This window comes from Dunckerocampus dactyliophorus, chromosome 6, assembly GCF_027744805.1.
Source record: "Dunckerocampus dactyliophorus isolate RoL2022-P2 chromosome 6, RoL_Ddac_1.1, whole genome shotgun sequence".
NCBI lineage: Eukaryota > Metazoa > Chordata > Actinopteri > Syngnathiformes > Syngnathidae > Dunckerocampus > Dunckerocampus dactyliophorus.
This window is the reverse complement of record NC_072824.1, coordinates 9459136-9482947: the sequence shown is the minus strand read 5'-3', so window position 1 is coordinate 9482947 and position 23812 is coordinate 9459136. Positions and strand designations below refer to the sequence as shown.

Sequence of the window (23812 nt, the reverse complement as noted above, 5' to 3'; positions counted from 1 at the left end):
CCCATTGTATATGTATACGATAGCATAAATAGATATAAATCAGGGCACAGATGCTTGGATGTTCCAGCTGGTACGTAGCATTGGGCATCCAGCCTGACATCCAGGCGGTAGTGAATGATGAAAACACAAAAAATAAAGTGTCTATTTTTACCACAAAGCTTGCAGCTGATCAAAAAGACCACACTGACAGCGTAAGTCCTTGATGTATCCATTTATGGGACTATGTTTGACCATGTCTGGCTTATTTTAGTTGCTGATAAAACAATCAAGGAAGAGACTGTGTGTTTATTCGTTCTTGTGTGTCTATGGAGCATATTCTATAGCAAGTAAGATATCTTGTAGGTAACAGGCGGCCACTCCCCTCTTTGCGCCACAGTTCAAAGTTTAGCAGAGATGTCAACATATGGGTTACTTAAGAATCCATCCGTCAGTACCTCAATCCAATTGTCTGCCAGGACGTCTTATCCAAACAACAGCGACCTAATAATCCAAAACTTCCTTTCCTCCCCGGTGAAAGTGCGAAAGTGCGACGCTGCGAGTGAAACTGCAGTGTGTCGAGGCTTGTCATACACAGATGACAGCTCTATTCCGTGTAATAGGATCACAGCGGGGATTTCTGCCACCGTGTCACCTACTTCCAAGGTGGACAGACGGGTGAAAGGGTAGGGGAAAGGTCTCAAACAGTGGACTTTAAAGGAGGGACGTTCGTGCCAGGATGAGTTACAGAGGGGAAGGGGTTCACGTGAAGGTCATTAGATGCAGAGACCCGTTAATCCTACTTTTACAGTCTTGACCTTTTCTAATTGGATAAAAGATACACATGTAATCCAAAAGCTTGTCACCGCTTGACTCTACAGCCCATTTCACACTGCACAGAAAAGGGGGCATTTTTAATTTTTTACTTTTTGTACTGATCTGTATCAACGGCACTGACACATAATCGGGGGATGAAGTCGATCCGACAATTTTCCGCCATTGGTTGTAGTACTAGGTAGTGATGGGCAAACAGATTCTGTAGTATCGATATTTCATAGGAGTATCAAATGAATATCGATTACAGTCATCCCCGGCTATATCGCGATTCGAATATCACCCCCTCACTATATCTAGATTTTTCAAGAAATAATAACTTAATTCATGAATGACCAATGTTTCGTGGTTGGCTATGGCCTATTATTAGACAGAAATATTGAAAGACAAGTTATATGTAGTATTCTGGTCACTCAGCATTGCAGGAATGTTATGAGACATGATGTGAGACATTACATTTTCTTTCACACTGCATGGAAATCGGCTGCTGAGCCAGCAGAGCCGAGCCGACATGCCATGGCTGAGGTCGAATGAAAAAAAGGTTCTCCTCTCACTCCTCCTGGAAGTGGTACATTTTTGGATTCTTTGTCCTTCTTCCAAACTCTGTTTGAAATTTACTTGGACTAAGTAAATTGGAGAGGCTAACTAGTTAGCTCGGTAGCTTGCTGTGCTGGCTGCATGGCGGCATCCCATAGCATGCGCAATGTGAAGTAAACAAAGGATAATAGGAGCGTAAAAGTCACTATTAGGGTGTTATTTCATGTCTACATGGCTCTAATAATGTTAAAATCCGGAATTAAAAAGTCATAAACAGGTTTTCTATGGTCTAACTACGAAAATATTTTGTTTATTAATATTGAATCCAACTTTGCGGAAATTCACTTCCCATGGTCGAGCTGGAACTGCGATAAACAAGGGATAAACTAGGGAGTACTGTACTCTCATAAAGTATCCATTCATGTCAATTCATGTCACTCCATGCTGGAGTTGACTACCACAACAACAAAAACAGTACTTATGTGTTAATACAGAAACTGGTGCAGTGGAACCGTGGTTAGCATATTTTTCGGTTACGCAAAAAATTTGTGTTCTTAATCCACTGCAGTGAGTCCAACTGTAACTTGTAGCATGTTTGTATCACAAAACTAAAACCTAGCCCGTTAGCATGCTATGAACTGTAAACAGGCAATGGAAGTCATTGTTCGCCAGCACCGTCGCCTGTCTATGATGTCATCAGCGGTTGACTCTGTAGTACTTTGCTATCTAACACAAGTCTCTGCGTTTGTTATTGATCACAGTTGCAAAATAGCCACAGTGGAGGCAAAGAAAGTTGCAAACGGCAGCATTTTGAAATTGAGAAACACTACTGATTTCAAGAAAGAACTCATAGCAGAATGCAAAGGTGGTGGTTGAGCGGATCTCATTGCCACATTGCCATCTTTTTCAACAATCAAGGTAAAAGTGTGATTAAATGGTCATTCATCCCTTTCATTCCTCATCTATATGCATTTAGAATTGTTTGCTGCATATAAAACTCTTAAAAAGTGCTTTGTTAAGATTTTTGTTAAGACAGAACAAATCAATTGTGTTTGGATTATTTCTCAGGGAAAAAATGGATTCACGTAGCGTATGTTTGGTTTGATTAATGACGCTAACTCAGGTTCCACTGTATTAAACTACTTGTGATATTTCAAGCAAAAAACTTTTTTTTTTTCAATTTTTACGCTATATTGTAATTATTTTTTTATTTTTTGATGTGTTAAAAGCAATTGTTTATCTCACCTTTGCTGGGTTCTGTGTAAAAGGCACAAACAAATAAACGCCCGATCTACTGTTACAGAAATTTTTTAAGGTATTAGGTATGTACGAAGATGTAAAAATTGCAATGTTTTTGTTCGAGTTTCATAGCTGACCTACAAAAACTACTAAAAACGCTGCTATGTGCCTGCTAGGCCATTACTTGGCGGTGTTGTTTTGTAAAGAAATGCTATGTGACGCAGTAAACAAGCATTCTAAGCACAAATGCTCCCACACAAAAATGTTATTTACTTTTTGAGCCTCATTTTCAAATGTTTTGGACAGGAAAAAGTTGTTGCCATGTAAAATCTTCTTCATGGAGAATGGTTTCAGTCTTTGATCATAAATGAATAACTTGTTGCGTCCACCTTTATCTGTGCATAGATACTGCAAATCCTTTACAGTTGTGTGGTGTGTTTTACAGGCTTCAAGAACAGACGAATGGATTTAATGATTAACATATACAGGAGTGAGTGAGGTGGGCAGGGTGCAGATAGCATGATTGGCATATGTCAATACACACTAAAACTACACATGGACTTTAGTATTGTGGCTTTTACAGCTAAAAACAACTATGCACTCACACAGTGTGACTATTCAGTTTTAACTGGCATTTAAGGGTTATTATTACAAAATTAGCTTTTGGTTTTCTTTGGAAAACAAACTATAACACAGGTATGCAGCAGGGATCAATCAGAAAGTCAAAACTACTGTCTATTGAATCAGTTCAGACTATTTTCTACTGAATTAAGCACACAACTCCGTCCATCTCTAGGCTGCTGTAGCAGGATAAACCAACAGAGTAAACAAAGACAGATCAAAACAAACGATTATAAGCATGTTTCATCCTTATTTATAACAATTCTCTCATAATGTGTTTGACTGTCTTGACTTGTAATACTGCAATGTTCCTCGGGAGGAGACAGACATCATTTATCAAATTCTCTAAATTGACCATAGGTATGAATGGTTGTTTGTCAATATATGGCCTGCGATTGGCCGGCGACCAGTCCAGGGTGTACCCCGCCTCTCGCCTGAAGGCTCCAGCATATCGGCCACCCTAGTGAGAATAAGCGGCATAGAAGATGGCTGAATGGATATTAACAGTGGCAAAGTTATTTTAAAACTTGATTTAAGTGATTATTTCCAATGGGACATGTTGCTTCAAAATATAAACAAATCCAATGTCAACCAGCACTCTGGAAAGGATTGTGTTCAGTGTTCAGAAGCTCCGCTATATGTTGTTTCAATTCATAGTGGTTACCTTCTTTTTTCACTTGAATGAACTGATTCTTTCCCATGGCAAATACTGTTTTAATGTATGAACAAATCAGATGTCAAACAGCATCCTGGAAAGGATTGTGTCCGACATTAAGTCTTGTCCTATAATAGGTGAGGTAATATGCATAATATGCTGGCCCCACTCCACCCCTACCCCCCCTGCAAAGTGGGATTAACAGTGGCTAATTTATTTTTAAATATGAATGAACTTATTATTACTTCGGAGGTTGACAAGCATCCTGGAAAGGATGGTGCTCCATACTAGTGGATCCACTGTGCATTGTTTCTTACTAATAGGCCATACATACAGTATATTATGCTGCCCACTGATTGTCTGGAGGGTAGAATTCATAGTGGTTAACTTATTTTTTCATTGAATTAACTGATTATTTCCCATTGTTCAAAATACGAACAAATCTGATGTCATCGAGCGTTCCGAAAAAGACTGTTCAACATTAAGATGTTCCACTATACATACGGTGCTGGTTCATTGACTCTCCTTACTCGTTGTTACTGCCAAGTCTACTGTTTGTTGTCACAGAGCCTTTTTCCTTTGTCGACTTTTGTTGTTTGTTCCTGCACAACTGTGCGTACCTGCACCTCCATAATTAAAAGACTTTTATGTGCAAGCTGCTGCCTCTGTCTCTGCATACTTGGAGTCAAGCATTCAACAGCTCCACCAAATCGTGACACATACTGTATTGTCTCATAATAGGTGAGGTATTATGCTGCCCCCTGTTGATCTGGAAGTTAGATTTCATAGTGTTTCAACTTTTTTTCCACTTGAATGAACTGATAAGTTTCCTATTTTTCAAAATATGAACACATCGGTTGCCAACCAGCATCCTGGAAAGGATTATGTTGGACATTTTGTGGTTCCACTGTACATCATTTCCTATGATTGGTGAGGTAATATGCTGCCCCCTATGGGTCTGGAGGGTGGAACAAACTTATTTTTACACTTGAGTTAACTGATTAGAATATTGTTTCAAAATATGAACTAAGTGGATATCATCCAGCATCTTGGAATGGCTTGTGTTCAAACTTTTGATGTTCCAGTATTTGATGTTTCTTGCACATAGGTGAGGTACTAGGCCGTCCCCTGTTGGTATGGAGAGTGGAATAGCTTTCTTAGATTGCTGGCAAACTGCACCACTCATATAAGATAAAATTAATCAACACGCCAGTGAATGTGCCAACATGATTTCAGGCCTGTGTTGTGTATTTTATGGAGAAACTTGACATGAGAAAGCGGAGGTAAGTCCTCAAACAGGCCACAAATCACATCTTGAAAAGGGTGGATGCCACCAAAAGTGGCCATTAGTGGCTAAAGACGGCTTGACAAAAAGGACCACGGATGATGTAATTGTCATGAAGACGCTTGAGCTTCATTTGAACTTAAACAGACAGGAGCTTTATACTGTATTTATGTTAGAAGGTGAGCAACCACATGCACAAGTTGGAGCAATCAGGACATTTAAAAGAAGGTCCGTTTTTAGGAATAAATATGCAGGCTGCAAAAGTTGGGATGACATAACTGTGTTTCATCTTGTCCAAGCCTGTCACACATGCTAGAGTTTGACTCATGCCCCTGGGGGGGGGTGAAAACTGCACTCGAATAAAAGATCAATACTGAATGCCAAATTCCACACACTGACCTGTCACATCAGGACATGAAAGGAGTTGATCACTCACCCTGACCAGAGTGCCTCGTCACTGGGGAGGATCAGCAGGAAGGATCCTTGAGGGACAAACTGTTATGTCTCTGGGATGTGGGGGGGAAAAAAGGAACATTGAATTTATCTCCAGCACGGTGACTAATAACTACACAGCAGAAGAGAGGAGATGGTGTATGTGCAGCATGAAGGCAAGCGCATGTGTGAACAAGCAAGGAGGAGTGTGTACACTCCCCACCAGGGGAGGGAGCGAGGGAGGGAGCAGGTATATTTGACGCACCCTCTCTTTGGCCGCTCCCACTCCTCCTTAGTTTGCTCAATCAGGATTCCTCAGTGCATCTGTAAATCAGACGTCCTTGTTGCGCAACTCTTTATGTCAGATTCGGACATGCAGTCTATAAAACAAATAAAAAGCAAGTTGGAGCAAAAATGCACTCAAGTACCTTCAGTAGTTTAGTGCTTGACTTATTAATTGCAAAATTGCTGTTGGTCTGAGATAAAGATGGGAATTTCACTGAATGTCATTCTCAACTGGGTGACAAACTCAAGGCCCGGGGGCCAAATGTGGCCTGTGAATAATGTGTCAATCATGCACTTCACCTTTTTCCTTCTAAGTGGATTTATTGTATTATTGTATTATGTCTACAACACTCAACAAAAATATAAACGCAACACTTTTGTTTTTGCTTCCATTTTTTACGAGATGAACGCAAAGATCTAAAACTTTTTCCACATACACAATATCACCATTTCTCTCAAATATTGTTCCCAAATCTGTCTAAATCTGTGATAGTGAGCACTTCTCCTTTGCTGAGATAATCCATCCCACCACACAGGTGTGCCATATCGAGATGCTGATTAGACACCATGATTAGTGCACAGGTGCGCCTTAGACTGCCCACAGTAAAAGGCCACTCTGAAATGTGCAGTTTTGAAAAACGCTCACCACACGCGCTGTCTGCCATCTGCCCTCAAAGGTGTAAACCGGGATTCATCCGTGAAGAGAACACCTCTCCAACGTGCCAGACGCCATCGAATGTGAGCATTTGCCCACTCAAGTGGGTTACGACGACAAACTGGAGTCAGATCGAGACCCCGATGACAACGACGAGCATGCAGATGAGCTTCCCTGAGACGGTTTCTGACAGTTTGTGCAGAAATTCTTCGGTTATGCAAACCGATTGTTTCAGCAGCTTTCCGAGTGGCTGGTCTCAGACAATCTTGGAGGTGAACATGCTGGATGTGGAGGTCCTGGGCTGGTGTGGTTACACGTGGACTGTGGTTGTGAGGCTGGTTGGATGTACTGCCAAATTCTCTGAAACACCTTTGGAGACGGCTTATGGTAGAGAAATGAACATTCAATACACGAGCAACAGCTGTGGTTGACATTCCTGCTGCCAGCATTCCAATTGCACGTTCCCTCAAATCTTGTGACATCCGTGGCATTGTGCTGTGTGATAAAACTGCACATTTCAGAGTGGCCTTTTATTGTGGGCAGCCTAAGGCACACCTGTGTACTAATCATGGTGTCTAATCAGCATCTTGATATGGCACACCTGTGTGGTGGGATGGATTATCTCAGGAAAGGAGAAGTGCTCATCACTATCAGAGATTTAGACAGATTTGGGAACAATATTTGAGAGAAATGGTGATATTGTGTATGTGGAAAAAGTTTTTGATCTTTGAGTTCATCTCATAAAAAATGGGAGCAAAAACACAAGTGTTGTGTTAATATTTTTATTGAGTGTATATTGGGTAATACGAGTGTAAAGGTCACTCTTGGGGTGTTATTTCATGTCTAGAGGGTTTTAATAATGTTACAAACCGTATTTAGGAGGTCCTAAACAGGTTGTCTATGCTCTAACTACAAAAATATTCAATTTCTAAACAAGTAATCGTACTTCTCAAAATTCTCTTATTATGGTCAGGTCTGGAACTGATTAACCACGATACAACGAGGGGCCGCTGTATATTAATGAACAGATGCGTTCTAATGTGCGACCAAGTCAGTTGTGGTATGAGGTGTGTTGAAAACCAGAGTTACAATGCTATCTACTGTACGGCATTGTAATGACAAGCGACACAGACAGTCACATTATAATGTGTTTGGGAGCGAGGGCAAACAGGTAGCACCAAATCTAAAAAAATGTAAATTTAGCACCAAATCTATCTGTGGCATCCAAATGTGTTAGTGGCGGGCCACGACAAATAACTGCAAGTATAGGAAACATTGTGGTAGAGTAGCTTATGACATTTATGGGAAATTTCCTGGGAAAATCAGGTCCCTTTTTAGGGCGCACTCACACTGTCCATGCACAACAATAGTGCCGGGCCACATGTTCACCAACTCCACAACACCACCTCCTTTCTCAGCTTTGGCCGCACATTCGGCGATCATGATGGCGGCTAGTCAAAGAGAAACATTACATAATAGGCCATTAGCCTGAGAAACTAGGAGAGCTTGCCGAGTGTGAGCTGATTGGTTGATATGAGGACTGGAAAGGCAGCAGTGGCCTTCATGTGGTCAAACGGGTGGATCAATCGCGAGTGCACAAAAAGTGAACACTTCCTGGTTTAATGTCACTTTTTGGCCACAATTGCACCGATCATATAAGCCAAACATACATGCAGTAAATACAGCAATACAGGCTCCCTGCCAGAGGTAAGAGAAGATGGTAAGAACAAAACTAAAATGCAGAGCTCCAGGTTTTCTTCACTTTTGTTGAATTCATTTTCTCCTTTTGCAATTTTGAGCAAAGCATGTACATGGCACAATCACACGATGGAACTGGCATGCTAGCTAACAAACACACACAAAAATTGGGCTTTTCCCCACTTTTGAGGACTTCTTATCAGTGATTTAAGTAACAATTAAAGTGTCCTCCCCCAAGCCCTCCTGAGAATTGAAAATGGTACGATTCATAGTCGTCTTTGAACCAGAAAGTGCCGCCCTAATAAACAAAAAAGTATAATTCTTCCTAAGGAATTAATTTGGGTATTTTGTGACGTTTGCGTATCAATGGAAGTCGTCCTGCGAATACGCAACATTATTTGTTCCACTTTGGATTTTGCTGTAGGAGTCAAAATTAAAAACCATCCCCACAAACCGAGAATGATACATGATACGATCGTCTTCCTTTTTGAACCAGGAAGTGGCCTGCTAACTAAACAAAATGCCATACAAAAAATAATAATTTATTTTGACTTTTTTTTGTGTCAACAGAAGTCTTCTCCAAATAGTACAGTCCTGTCTGCCAAAACATCTTACACTCCTTTCCACAAAGTTGGAAATAAACATAGACACATTGGAATCCTCAGTTAGCGTCCGCCCCGGTTAACATGTTTCAATGTAGAAAATTTACACCACAATTTTACCTTGGTTTGCGTGAATTCTCCGTTTAGCACACAATATGGCGCGCCTCTTGTCGTGTCGTGAGTACATTGCATGAGTCCCACAGTGTTAACGTATTTCTTTTTATCACAAAATGTCCATCCTTGTTAGCAACTTATTAGCTAGCTAAACAAAATGGAAACTGGAACCGGAAGTTGCGTCGCACGTCTATGAAGTCATTAGCGGTTGACAATCAAAAATGTTAAGACAAAACACGTTTTTCTAGTTTTTCATGCGTAAAAACAATTCTAAATGCAAATAAATGAGGAATGGAAGGGATAAATGAACACTGAAGCTTACTTTTACCTTCATTAAAGACGTGACTCTTCAAAGACACGATGTGAGAGCGAGATCAACCACCACAACCTTCCTGTTTTCAGTCACGTCAAGAATCACGTCTTTAATGAAGGTAAAAGTAACCTTAAATGTTCATTTATCACTTTCATTAATCATTTATATGTATTTATATGCATTTGGAATTGTTTTCTGCATGTAAAACATAGTGGTTAATATATGTGTTAATATTTTTGGCTTTCTGGAATGGACTAATTGGATTTACATTTACATTATTACAAAATTTGGTTCGGTTAGCATCAGTTTTCTGAGTCGGGCCTTCTGGAACAAATTAATGACGCTAACCAAGGTTCCACTGTACATACAAATTAACAAAAACATTTAGTTTGAAATGTATTTTCTCTTACTGCTGCTCTAGGCACAATGGAACTGTTCCTCATGTACCCCAATTTTAAAAAATGGTATGGGCCATCACAAAGTATTAAAAACATGTCTGTTCCCAATTTTACCCCCCCAGGATGCAAATGGTACAGTCCAGTCTAAAACTCACATTGTTTACCGCAAATTCACAAACATACGAAAAAACGGTAAAATGTCACTCTGTTCTTTTTGTTTTTCCCCCTACTTTGACAAACCCAGAATCAAACATGGTACGATGGTCTTCCTCGATGAACCAGGAAGTGGCCTACTAGCTAACAAACACAAATAAGGCGCTACAATAAAGCTAACTCTTGTAAACAGTTACACACAAGCGGAGTCTGCTATTCTAGTTTTGCTTTCAGAGAAGCTTACGCAAACTAGCTAAGTGCACTTCCTTTCATTTGGCAATACTATTGTTAAGTGCGCCTCTGAGTGGACGGACGCTAATGATCAATAAGGACAGGGCATGAGTGCTAAAAGCTAGCAAGTAAGAGGCTTGCTCTCTAATCACACATCCCAGCAGACTCTAATAGCTAGCTAGCTGTGAGAACACACTACGGTACCAAGCTGACCTTCCGGACATGGAGTTGTCGTTGCTGATTAGCTGTCTGACTGTGTTATGACTGCAAAAACACCTGGTCTCAGGGCTTTTGTGTCAGTCTGGGCCTTTATTTGCAAAAACGTGACCCACTGAGCTAACAGTGTAGCTCCATTCATGTACACAACAGGTCGGTAAACACTCAGAGCCAGTGTGTACACACAGATGAATTCATGAGGACAAACGAGGCTCATTATTCTTAGGAGGTAAAAGCATAGTCAAGCTGTTTGATGTCATTTGCATGGTGGGTTTCTACACAAATGAGGGGACACGCCTTCTCGACACTTTGCTTACATGACACCTGAGAAAGACAAGCTATGGCGCTAACCACATGTTCTCAACCCCTATTTCCATGCTAGAGTCGTTTTGAGCTAGGAGGAGTTGTACCATGGCGTAGACACCATGTTGTTGTTCAAACAGCAAACTTGCTGAGACTGAATCCACAGCGCCTCTGCTGGTTGCAGCCAAGTAGTACACGTCATTTTGCATTTTTTGCACTTTGTCAGTTGCTTAAAGACTCAATAAATTGATCAATTCAGTCATTGTACCCATATGACACTCCCAACATATCTGAAATCAAAGTTCTCATAAATCATTTTATTAACCAAAAATCCACTTGTTTTGTATTATTCACTGAAAAATAACAACAAAAACAGTGATAAACAGTCATATCGTGCAAAGCTAACAAATAAAAGAATGTATAAAAATCCTGGACTCAAACTTGTCAGCATCCAAATCTAAAAATGCAATCTTTTATTGGATTTCATTGTCACTTTTTGTGTAATCACCAAACAGAGAAACATCGCCCCCTGCAGGCTGGGGTTTAAAAAAAAAACCTTGCAAAACTTACACGGAAACGGTATCACAAAATACTTGCTATTTGAGTGACGGAAAGACAAAGCGAGCTAGCTAAAATATGCGGAATACCAACGCAAGAAACATTCCCCAAAGACTGGATCTGTATCTTTGTCAAGATCAAAATTTCAATCTAACAAGTTGATTGTTGTTTCTGCGTAATCGCCAAATTGAGAAACAAAACGTACAGTAATAATTAAAACTTTCTTAAAATAGTACTAATGATGATCGACCAGTTTTTGAGCAGAAGGGAACGCAAACAAATATGACTGACTGTCATGGACTGACCAATTGTCAATCAGTAACGACGAATCACCCAAAGTATGCATCAGTTAAAAACAACAAACGCAGATGTAATTTTAAGCAATTTAACATCCTTTTAGCAACTTGGGACAATGGCCCCTGTGGGCTGGAGGTTAGAAAAAAAAGGCAAGTTTTTCATTTGTTTTAGTTAGTTTACGACAAAGTAAGCTCGCAAAAGTAAACGGAAACGGGTGGCATCACTTTCCTAATGTTTCATTGTATCATTCAACAAAAAATGTTTTACAAAAGAAAGCACAGTGGAACCTCGGTTAGCGTCCGCCTTGGTTAGTGCGTTTTTCAGTTAACGTTTAATATTGTTGTAAGGAACTTCTTCTTGTTGAAGACTTCATCCATGCATGTAAACACTGCCCTCATGTAAATACTGTGTAAAACGTACACGACAATGGAAAGGCGACAGCGTGCAGTGATACGACGGGAGCGAAAGTACCGGCAAGCAATTGTGAGGTCTGATATTTGAGGCGCATATTGTTTTGGCCCCACCAACTAACCGGAATTACCTTCCGCTGTTGGTGCACTACACTGCTGATGGGGATGTCATACAACTTCATGTCAAAAAATCCTAAACTATCCCTTTAATCGAGTCACAAAACAATGAAGGTGCGTTTTGAAATGTTTATTGTCCCACAAATTGAAGCCCCAAGATATTATTGTCAAAAATGTTTGAAGCCAAATAAACCACCTTAATGATAATACATGTATTATATACTTGTATATAATAAGAAATAATAACAATAATAAAGCTCACTGTTTTTCTCCTTTCTGCTTGTCTTTGTCTGTTTACATCAAGGCTGTCCAGATGTCCTTTGACATTTATCATTAAAAAAAATTATACAATAATATATATTTAAAGACAAATCTTTGTGTTTTTATTAGTTGTTATCAACATTTTAGCTCTTTCTAATTGTATTATGTTGTCTTGCAAATTTTGTATTTTTTTAATCTTGCTGGGTTTTTGTTTATTTTATTTCTGCAATGAGCCGTGGTCCACAAATGGCCACTGCGCCACACTGTGGACAGCCATGCGTGGTTTGCAAGGAAGGCGAGGGGAGTGTGTCCAAGCTCTGCTTTCTTGCAGCTGTTGGTCAAGGGCTGGGTTGCATTGTGGAGGTGTTTTTACAGCTTTCAGACATGCATTGCACAGCCTTAAGGAGGTGGAGCTCACTCCCGCTCACCTGCTCGGCAGATGCTTCGCCTTTGCTGATGCCTTGTTTTTAATTACCAAATAAATGCATGACTCAAGAAACACTACAATTCGCACCTTTACTTTTTAAATATAGTGACCATGTGGCTAAATTGTCAACACGGATCTCTTCTATGTATGAGGCGTGCTATGAAGCTGATGATCGCCGGTGCTTGAAAGTTGTCGCCGAGCCAAATGCAATGAGTGTCAATAGAGGTGCTCTGTGATTAAGGGTGCATACAAGTCCCAACAACAACGCGGGTTGATCTGACAAATCTGTAAAGTTGATCAAATGTAGAATTAATACAACTTCTGCTTGGACATCAGCAAGCAGCTGTACAACTCTGATGGAAAAAAACAGCCACACGTCACTCGCTGAAGCTGATGCTGTGAACACCAAGGTAAGTTGGATTGCAAGGTGTGCATAAAGCACTTAATGTGCACTTCCATATTACTGTATTATCATTCATAGCAGCGATGCTGTAGTTCACAGTCTGTTTGGTTTCTGGCTGCCCTGTTCTCACGATACAGCTTTTTTTAAACAAGACATCTCGTCGCATTTTAATCACGAGAAGGGTTCCACTGTATTCCATTCAATTGCCAAAGAATTTGCAAACTTTCTTGCTGACGTCAGTTTTTTTCATCCTTACCCCCCAAACAAAGAGCTACATTTCATCTTTTTGACAGCTAAAGTACACCGTGTCAGCCATGATCTCACCTCCCGTTAGCCGGCGTGAGCTATGTGAGTCACATGCTAGTGTGCCTGCGCAGCACCAGAACCATTCCTCACGCGTGATTCACACGAATATATGTTGTACGTGCAGGGACACACTTTTTGGTTGGATGATCTCACGCCACGCCACCTTGGCAGCTAGCGACAAGATCATGCACAGTCAACAGTCACTGGATTTACATCAGGAGGACATCACTACATTCAAGACACGCTCAACTTCAAAGTCATGGATGAAACATGAGACTTCAGCTCAGCAAGCACCAAAGGATTTTCTCTGTTTTGCTTTTTCTTTGGCTTTTTTGTAACACTTACTCCAAAAGACTGAGCAGCCTCAACAAGGGCTGTTAACAGAAGAAAAAAATACCATTCACATAACACTAACCAAGGAAAATGTTGATTATTTATTTGAAATATTTAAATAGTATGATTAAAGTTCATTTTTCTAGGAAATAATACTCAAGAAATCCTAATCATTATTTTTATATTTATATTAAATTCCCCAAAAAATACAAAATTGTAACTATTTAAATGATTTAATATAACATCAGATGGCAAACGATACTGACAAATATGACAAATAATCTTAGATGGCAAAAATGTTCATTTATAAACTATTTAGATGGGAAGAGTAATTGTTAGTTTTGTTTCTTCATAACAAATATATTTATCATCAACAAAAATGACAATTATTTTTAATATCACTACAATAATTATCCATCCATCTATCCATCCATCTTCTACCGCTTATCCGAGATCGGGTCATGGGGGCAGCAGCCTAAGCAGGGATGCCCAGATTTTCTTCTCCCACCTCGTCCAGCTCTTCCCGGCGGATCCCAAGGCGTTCCCAGGCCAGTTGGGAAACATAGTCCAGATGCCCAAGCCACCTCATCCGGCTCCTCTCAATGCGGAGGAGTAGCGTTTCTACTACGAGTCCCTCCAAAATGACAGTGCTTCTCACCTTATCTCTAAGGGAGAGCCCCGCCACCCTACGGAGAAAACTCATTTCAGCCGCTCGTACCCGCAATCTTGTCCTTTCTGTCACTACCCAAAGCTCATGACCATAGGTGAGGGTAGGAACATAGATCGACCGGTAAATTGAGAGCTTTGCCTTTTAACTTAGCTCTCTCTTCACCACAACGGACCGATGTAGAGTCCGCATCACTGCAGACGCTGCACCAATTCGCTTGTCGATCTCGCGTTCCATCCTTCCCTCACTCGTGAACAAGACCCCGAGGTACCTAAAATCCTCCACTTGGGGCAGGATCTCATCCCCGACCCAGAGATGGCACTCCACCCTTTTCTGTGCGAGAACCATGGACTCGGACTTGAACATGCAGATTCTCATGCCGGCCGCTTCACACTCGGCTGCGAACCGATCCAGTGTAAGCTGAAGTTCACGGCTCGATGAAGCAAGCAGGACCACATCATCAGCAAAAAGCAGAGACTCAATCCTGCAGCCACCAAAACGGGAACCCCTCAACGCCCTTGCTGCGCCTAGAAATTCTGTCCATAAAAATAATGAACAGAATTGGTGACAAAGGGCAGCCCTGGCGGAGTCCAACCCTCACTGGAAACGGGTCCGACTTATTGCCGGCAATGTGAACCAAATGAACAGCAGAGGGAACGAACAGCTGAATTAGCTGGTCCGATACTCCATACTCCCAGAGTACTTCCCACAGAATTCCTCAAGGAACACGGTCGAATGCCTTCTCCAAGTCCACAAAACACATGTAGACTGTTTGGGCAAACTCCCATACACCCTCAAGGACCCTGCTGAGAGTGTAGAGCTGGTCCACAGTTCCACGACCAGGACGAAAACTACACTGCTCCTCCTGAATCCGAGATTCAACTATCCGGTGGATCCTCTAACTGGACCCCTGAACAGACCTTACCAGGGAAGCTGAGGAGTGTGATTCTACGAGAGTTGGAACACACCCTCCGGTCCCCCTTCTTGAAAAGGGGGACCACCACCCCGGTCTGCCAATCCAGAGGCACTGCCCCCGATGGCCACGTGATGCTGCAGAGTCATGTCAACCAAGACACGCCTACAGCATCCATGGCTTTAAGGAACTCCAGACGGATCTCATCCACCCCCTGGGGCCCTGCTACCGAATAACTTTTTGACAACCTCAGCAACCTCCGCCCCAGAGATAGGACAGCCCACCGTGGAGTCCCCAGGCTCTGCTTCCTCATAGGAAGACGTGTCGGTGGGATTGAGGAGGTCTTCGAAGTATTCTTTCCACCGATCCACAACATCCCGAGTCGAGGTCAGCAGCACACTATCCCCACCATACACGGTGTTGACTGTGCACTGCTTCCCCCTCCTGAGACGCCGAATGGTGGTCCAGAATCTCTTCGAAGCTGTCCGGAAGTCGTTCTCCATGGATTCTCCGAACTCCTACCATGTCCGATAGGACTCCTTCTTCATCTTGACGGCATCCCTCACCACTGGTGTCCACCAACGGGTTCTGAGATTACCGCCACGACAGGCACCGACCACCTTACGGCCACAGCTCCGATCAGCTGCCTCAACAATAGAGGCACGGAACATGGCCCATTCAGATTCAATGTTCGCCACCTCCCTGGGAACATGGTCGAAGCTCTCCCGGATATGGGAGTTGAAACTCCTTCTGACAATAATTAGAGTTTGCCATTAATTTTAGACTGCAAAAGATACTAACAAAAATTTCAATAGGTGTTTGTTATTTTATTATTTTATATTAATTTAAAATAGCAAAGAAAACAAATCTTTTACTACTAATTTTGGATGCCAAAAAATACAGAAAAATGAAAAAGTATTAATTTTTACTATTCATTTTAGACCAAAAATACAAAATACATTTTGTTTTATACATATAGACATACACACACAGATTTAGATTTAGATTGTTTTATATTAATTTCAAATGTAAAAAAATGTTCTGGAAAATTTTAATTTAAAATAAATCTTATTTTACTATTAACTTGGAATTGCAAAAGGAATAGCACAAAAACATGTAAATTGTTATTTCCAGTATTTTATTATTACTATAATATTATACAGTACCAGTTAGATGTTTGGACACACTACCTCATGTTATGGAATAACAAAGTGTGTAATAAAGGAAAAGTAGATTGTTGTTTTTTGTTTATTAGATGGCAAAAAAATAGTAGGAATATTGTCAATAGCTGTTTTTTAAAAATCATTTTTCAATATTTTTGGATGGCAACATTTTCAAAGAAAATTTGTTGTTTTTTAAAATGATTATTTTAATATATACATTTTAGCAAATGTGGAATTAAAATTATGATATTGATTTAGATGATACTGTATCGCATTTTCCTCAACGTACATTATCATCTGTCATCTCTCAGCATTTAAACGGTCAAGCAGGGCTTACTGTAAGTACGTGTTTACGTTGGCAAGATCCCTGATCATTATTACTGGTAGTGTGTGTTTATTTTCTAGTCATTACCATCAAGTGAAGAGACAGCCAGAGGTGTCACAGCCTAAATATACAGGTACAGTACGTATCAAGAGGCAGGGGGAAAAAAAAAACAACTAAAATTATCAAAATGCGTGTAGGGGAAAGTGAGATTGGCTTGCAAACCGTCCAGGGCGTACCCCACCTCTTGTCCAAGTCAGCTGGGATAGGCTCCAGCATTCCCCCGCGACCCTAATGAGGACAAGCGGCGTATAAAATGGATGGATGGGCTTGCAGGGGGGAAAAAAAGTGAACAATTTCCATTTTCCATTTCTAAATAACAAAACAAGCATCCTTCACACTTGAACGAATAAAGACTCACCTGCTACCTGCACCTGCTAGCCATGCTAACCATAGCGACTGTTGTCAAGGAGAGTTTCACTTTCTGCGGCTCAAGGGGGAGGTTTAGCTCACCGTCTTCACGTCAGCTCAGCCTCGCCAAGCGGGAGGCCGCTGCTAATCAGATCTCCTCCATTAGCTAACTGCATTAATGCAATAGTAATACTCAACACACAAGAAGAGCGGCTAACACACTTCCTAATGCTTCAAGAAAGCAAAAACAAAACCTGAATCATGTATGCTCACGTTACAAATAACACGGCTGCTCACAAAAACATGGCTTCTCTGTTCACCAGTAGCGCTTCTTAGCATTAAAAGGATAAATGTAGATATGTCTGAGTTAATTTTTTGCCATAAAATATTAAACAAAAAAATGTATATTGACATTTTTATTATTTGCCTTCAAAACCGAAGCTAAAATAATTCTGATAATCTGATGTTACAACGGACCGTTAGTGTTATGTGTTCTAAAATTAAACTAAATATTTGAATTTCAAAAATACTATCGAAATTTTCTGTCCATACTTTTAATTACTATTAAAAAACATTAATCATTTTTTTAGCAGTGTTTTTTTGCCAACTAAATTGAGTCAAAATAATTATAAAACAATCTACATTGTCCTTTTTAAAATGGATAGAACACAATAAATAAACTGTTTAGATATTTTGTATTTATTTTTCTTATGTTCCTTGGTCATTTTAACAAATCTATAATATAAAAATAATCATTTAAAAATATTTTTTCTGGAGTATTTTTTTCCAGCCTAAAATTCAGAAAACAACAGTTAACAACAATTAATAACAAGCAGTATTTTGTGTTTTACCATTCAAAAGCATATATAACAATGATAACTTAAAAAAAAAAATAGCAGTCTATTTTCCTTAGTTTTCTACAGCCATTTAAAATTGATGTAAAAATAAAAATGTTTTATTAATTTTTCACAATATTCAAATAGATCGTTCACCCTCATTAATTATTTATTTAATGTTTCTCTGACGTTTTTTGGCGTCTTAAGGCTGTGATGAAGCAGATGTCGTAGCGGGGTCTCACTCATTATTGATGAGGCAAAAAAAAACGAGACGGCTGCCTCGCCTTTTGTTCAACATATTGATTTAATATGTACACCTTGTGCTTGTACCTCATGAAAAAGGGACATTCATCATCTTTCAAACGCCTTACCCTCATTCCCTCAGTCTACCCTCATTGAATTTGAAAGTCTAATACATTAGTCTAATACATTAGCATAAAAAGGTCCACTCGTTATGTCATTAATGTCAAACGTCTCTCAGTAATTACTGATGAAATGTGATGATTAGTTGTGAAAGTGTTTTATGATTGTAGAATTTGCGAAATTTGGGTATATTTACCAAATGTTTACGCAATTAGATTGAGTTGCTAGCTTGTGGCAATGCTTCGCTGTTTTTATTTCTTTAGTATACATTTTAAATGACAAAAAGTGAGGACAATTTCTACTGTTTCTTTTTGGGTTTAAAAAAAAAATATATATACTGTTTTTTGATTCAAGTTGTTTTAAAATAATTGTATCTAAATTTTAGAAGGCAAAAAAATAGTTTCAATGGCAAAAAGGCGCTTGACATGTTTGCCTTTCCTCCAGCATTGTGACAGGCAGCGTCCTGCTATCTGATATTGCTCACTCATCCGATTATGGTGCTCTTTTCTGCCTTGTGTGTGAGCTCTTGACATTGAACAAATCCACACACTCTCTCTATTTACTTATTTATTTTTTTTAGGTAATCCTTTGCCTGTGGGCGGCACGTAGGACCGGCGGCAGATAATCCTGCAAACAGTCGCGCAGCTGTCATGTCGCAAACGGCCTCATATGATAATCAGGAGGCGGCGCAGACAGAAAGGTGCGGCTATTTTCTAAAAAAATATAAATAAAAGGGGGGGAAGGTCATTACGTTGTGACACAAGTAGACGTGTGAGACACTTTGTGACAGGAAGTCTTGAGGTCAAGTGACAGAAGAACATCTGTCCTTAACATCCTGCTGCTAAAGTCTGTCATTAAATATGCAACCAATATATATTGCCTGAAAAAGTCGGCTTTTTTTACAGGATGACCTGGAAATTTGGCAAATTCGGCTACACTGGTTGGTGGCCTATGTTACCATCTCTGATGGTGGAAAATCGCAGGGTCGACTATGTCTCCCCATTTGGTGTCGAGTCATTTTCCACCATTTTTGCATGTCGGTCTTTTATGGGCAGTGTGAAAGGGACTTGTGCCTCCGTTATGGTTTTGAGACTACTGATGATTTTTTGCCTTTGGTGTGTGAAAAAGCCTGTTTTTGTAAGCAGCCTGAAAGGGGCTACACAGGCGGCCTCTGTGACAGCGTTTGTAGTACCGACGGCGGCAGAACATTACTGGGTTGACGTTGGCTCGTCTAGTCATTTTTCACCTTTTGCGTGTCTGAAAAAAGCCAGATTTTACAGGCAGTGTGAAAGGGGTATCACGGGTGGCCTTACACCCCCTTTTACGGATTTGATACTACACCGATGGTGGAAAATTGTTGGGCCAATTTTGTTTCCCCATCTCGTGCTCCTCTGTTGCAGCTACAGTATGTTACTACCCTGGATGGTGGAAAACATCCGGGCCGAGTTTCCCCATTCAGTGCCTTGTCATTTTTTGCCTACTGTGCCTGAAAACAGTTGCTTTTCACAAGCAGTGTGAAAGGGGTAACATGAGCAGCCTTCCACCTCTGTTATGGTTTTGATACTACCTCTGGTGGTTGATATTGCCAGATCGTTTTCATTTTCCCGTTCTGTGCCGTTATTTTTCACCTTTGGTGTCTGAAAACTGCTTTTACAGGCAGTGTGAAAGGGGCAAAACCCAGACAGCCGTGCACCTGTGTTTTTCGGCTTTGATACTACCTCTGATGGTGGAAAATTGGTAGACCAATTTTGGTTCCCAATTCCGTGCCTATTCAATGTTCGCCTATGGTGTCTGGGAAAATAGCCGGCTTTGACAGGCAGTGCGAAAGGTGCTAGCACAGGTGGCCTTGCGCCAGTGTTATGGCTTTGATAATACCCTCTGGTGGTGGATATTGCCAGATCGAATTCATTTCCCCATTCCGTGTTGACATTTTTCACCTACGGTGTCTTTTACATGCAGTGTGAAAGGGGCGAGCTACTACCTCTGATGGTGGAAAATTGCCGGGTCGATTTAGTCCCAATCCGTGCCTCACCATTTTTCGCCTATGGTGTCTGAAAAAAGCCGGCTTTTACAGGCAGTGAGAAAGGGGCTAGTGTAGCACAGAAGTAACAATTTTCTGTTGACCAATCCACGGGCAGCAGTGTGTCTAGCTCCGCCCTAAAAAGGCCATATGGTAAGGGTAGGATATTTTGAGACCCCTGACAATGGTTACAATGAAAAATGCGTTGTGAACTGAAGTGAAAGCTTTTGTGCGACTCCTTTTTAACCTTCGGAGGCATCAGTTTCAACATGTTAGTCAATCTTCAGTCAGTTATTTAAGAAGGCCGGTGCAGACACGTTGGATTTCTAAGTGTTGAGATGTTACACTCTCTAACAGCATGCAGTCTTACTGTGTGCGTCTCAGTCAAAACGCTTGAGTCTATCCAAAGTGGAACACTCATGGCTGACACTTCATCTCCTCATGTCCTAAGTGGACAGGAAGTAAACACGCAGAAGTCCTTAGTAGTGAAATGAGCAGCGACGTCTCCTGTGTGCTTTCATGTGAGGGGGTGTCATAAACGCCTCACCGCTATCTTGTGGCGCCTTATCCATCAGGCTGTTAACACATACCTGACACGCTCCTATTTTGTCCAACGTATGACTCATGTGGCGAGCTATGTAGAAGAAGCCCACCTCAACACACTCCCTACAGTCCAAACCATGACTGTATGTGTTTCTTTGTGGAAGTTAACTCTTCCACTCCCAAACCACTGCACATAAAAGGGTAAAAAATTGTCAAAACACACCCCCTTACAGTGTCACATGTGCTAAGATTTTTCTGCAAAGACACCACCTGGTGGTGCTGTTGTTGAACTCCAATAAGTCGGATTGACTTGAAGTTTCTCACACAGCTCAATATTGGCTGAAAAACATGGCCGCCATCAAGTCATTGAGCATGTCTCTAATGGTTATAATAATACTTGGAGGATATCCGTATTACATGTCTGCTAACATGTCTTCCAAAGCCTTTTAAGCACAACCCATAGGAGGCGCCAAAGTAGTGATGGGTCGAAACCCAATTAGTAGAATTACGCAAATCCCACAGCACAGTTTTCCATGAACTTGGTGGGTAAGTGTCACATGTGCCTTGCAAAAATATATTACATTTTGATGCACATCACGATAAAAATGCATCTACGCAGCCATTGCTCCAGAATGCAAATGATACACGCTTATATCAATCCCCAAGTTGTAGAGTTGCTTGTATCAGGAAATGACCTCAAAAGTAATACCAAAAATATATGATTAGTGGGACCAAGCTTCTCCCGCCGCCGTGGCTCTCCATGCGCATTAGACTCGGGTCATTACACGCTCAAACTGCTCCTTCTTTTGTCTTAAGTTTGTTTACGTCGGCCCGAAATGAGAGTGAGGGACGCACAATGGCTCTCAACCATCTGCTCCACTGGTGGTCTCATTGACAACAACTCACCCCTGGAGGGAGGAAAGAATGGAGTGTCATAGCCGACGTCGCTGGACAGGACTATTGGATGCACTATCAATGCAAGTTGTTTTAAAGTGAAAGCAAACAACTAATCTAGTCTAATCCCTAACGCCCTATCCCAACAAAGTATTTATACGTGTTTTACATTTTTTTTTGCCTGCGAGACAAAATGAGGTGATGATGCAACTCGCCACTAATGCATTAACACTTCAGAGCACTTTTAAGCCATAAAAACGACCACAAGGTGGCAGGAGTGCATTTGATCAGCGCTCGGCAGGGATCATGTTAACGGACAAATCACACATGACGGGAAGGAGGAAGTGAGAGAGCATGGAGGAGTTTAGAGTGCAGAAGGTTACGCATTGTAGGGAAATTTTAACCCATGTGCACACACGTGCACCCACATAGTTCAGCTCCAAATGCGAAAATTGTAAATGGTTCATGGTGTTATATTTGTAAACAAATTGTTATTTTCATGTAAAACAACCCTTTTTTGTGTTGTTTATGTTGGTACAGCTGTTAGATATTTGAACTGTCACAAAAGCAAAAAATATTTGTGTCAAAGTGAAAGTTATGCTTGACATGCATCTTTTCACAAAAAGCGCCTTTTCTCCATTTTCCAGGTGGGAACTGATATTTTCCTGAAACTTACCTATGTTCTACTGCTGATTGAAAGAATGGAAAAAGGTAGAAAACCTTTCTATATGATGAAAGACAGGAGTCTTACCTTTCTTTTGGTCTTACCTTTCTTACCGTGGTAAGCTAGTATGTTTCATTCAAATACATCAATTTTCTAAAAAAAAAAACAATCTGCAGAACTGATTGTGGGAAATGTCAACAGATACTATAACCAATACAAATATTCATACTGTTACCGTAGTTTTAATTTCCGACTTTTCAATGCACTTTCCCTGGTCAAAGGTTACAAATTTTTGGACTTCCGAGTTTTCATAATTTGTGTAGTTTACTAATTTAATATAGTTTACATCATAAAAGCAACATCACCGTTATATACCACAGCTATATAGCTTTAATAATCACCAAGCATTGGGCATATTGTAAAAATAAAACTGTCAAAATACAAAATTTTAAACATAATTTTTGTCAGGAAGTCTAACGACCAGTATTAAATTACTTTTAAGCATTTGATTACTCTGCATATCTTTATCTTGTAATCTCTCGTTTTAACATATTTGCTAAATAAATGTCATTGAATAGCAGGGTCCCAAATATCGATATAGTATCAATACCAAGGGTAGTCTCAGTATTGGATCGATACTAGCGTTTTGAGACTATTTATCAGTTCTCTTCTCACAGGAGACAAGAGATTTGAATGACAGCCAATAGTAGTTTTAGAATTTAATTTGCCCCCAAAAATGTAATCCATTGAATTGCATTATTTTGTTTACATTGCTACATTGAATTCATAAATGTTATTATTGTTCACAAGGGAGTTTGTTTTTGTTTGTATGTGATTTACTCTAGTTATAATAATGGTCAAATGTAAAGCAAAACCACAAAATCATTTCATGATCGTATACTACTTATGCTTCAAGTCAACGGTATCAGCAATAGTGGACCTGTATTTACTTGGTATCGAGTCAATACCAACATTTGCAGTATCGCCCACCTCTACCGAATTCGTTGAAAAAGTAACGTTAGCAGGTGCACGTGTCGCATCCCCCTCCCGGAAGTGCAAACACCTCGGTGTCCTCGCGAGCAGACCACTCCCCACACTCACACCCACGCGGGGAACAAACCACTTGTCATGTCCGACGTGAATGAGCTCACCTTTGTGGCGGTCATGCGGTGCTGTTAGTGCTGGAAGGTGGCGGCGGATGTGTTCTCCCTGTCTACCCCAGGGCTAGTGGAGCAGCCGTGGGGTCCAATTTAGGAGAGAGTCGGTGTCATGGTGCTCTGTACCGGTGCCTTCAGCTCAGTGATCCCACTTCCAGGATGAGGAGGAGTAGGAAGAGGAGGAGGAGGGAGGGAGGGGT

The 23812-nt window shown here is 40.7% G+C and overlaps 1 protein-coding gene across 7 annotated transcripts in view; it reads right to left on the bottom strand.

Moving 5' to 3' along the window:
* The window catches only part of coro2aa (coronin 2Aa), a 50080-nt gene extending 26309 nt beyond the window's left edge, over window positions 1-23771 (bottom strand). The window contains exons 1-3 of one of the 7 annotated variants that reach the window (XM_054778510.1): window positions 23607-23763; window positions 5845-5959; window positions 5584-5653 (exon numbers count right to left, since the gene is read on the bottom strand). Coding sequence is in view for 1 of the 7 variants with exons in the window: in XM_054778507.1 (XP_054634482.1) it covers window positions 23607-23621 (15 nt within the window). In the remaining 6 variants the exon portion in view is untranslated. Of the gene's footprint in view, window positions 1-434; window positions 971-5583; window positions 5777-5844; window positions 5960-8939; window positions 9163-9261; window positions 9325-23606 lie in introns of those variants that run through there. The other 6 variants (XM_054778511.1, XM_054778509.1, XM_054778512.1 and 3 more) reach the window with 6 other exon arrangements.
* Window positions 23772-23812: the final 41 nt, after the last annotated feature.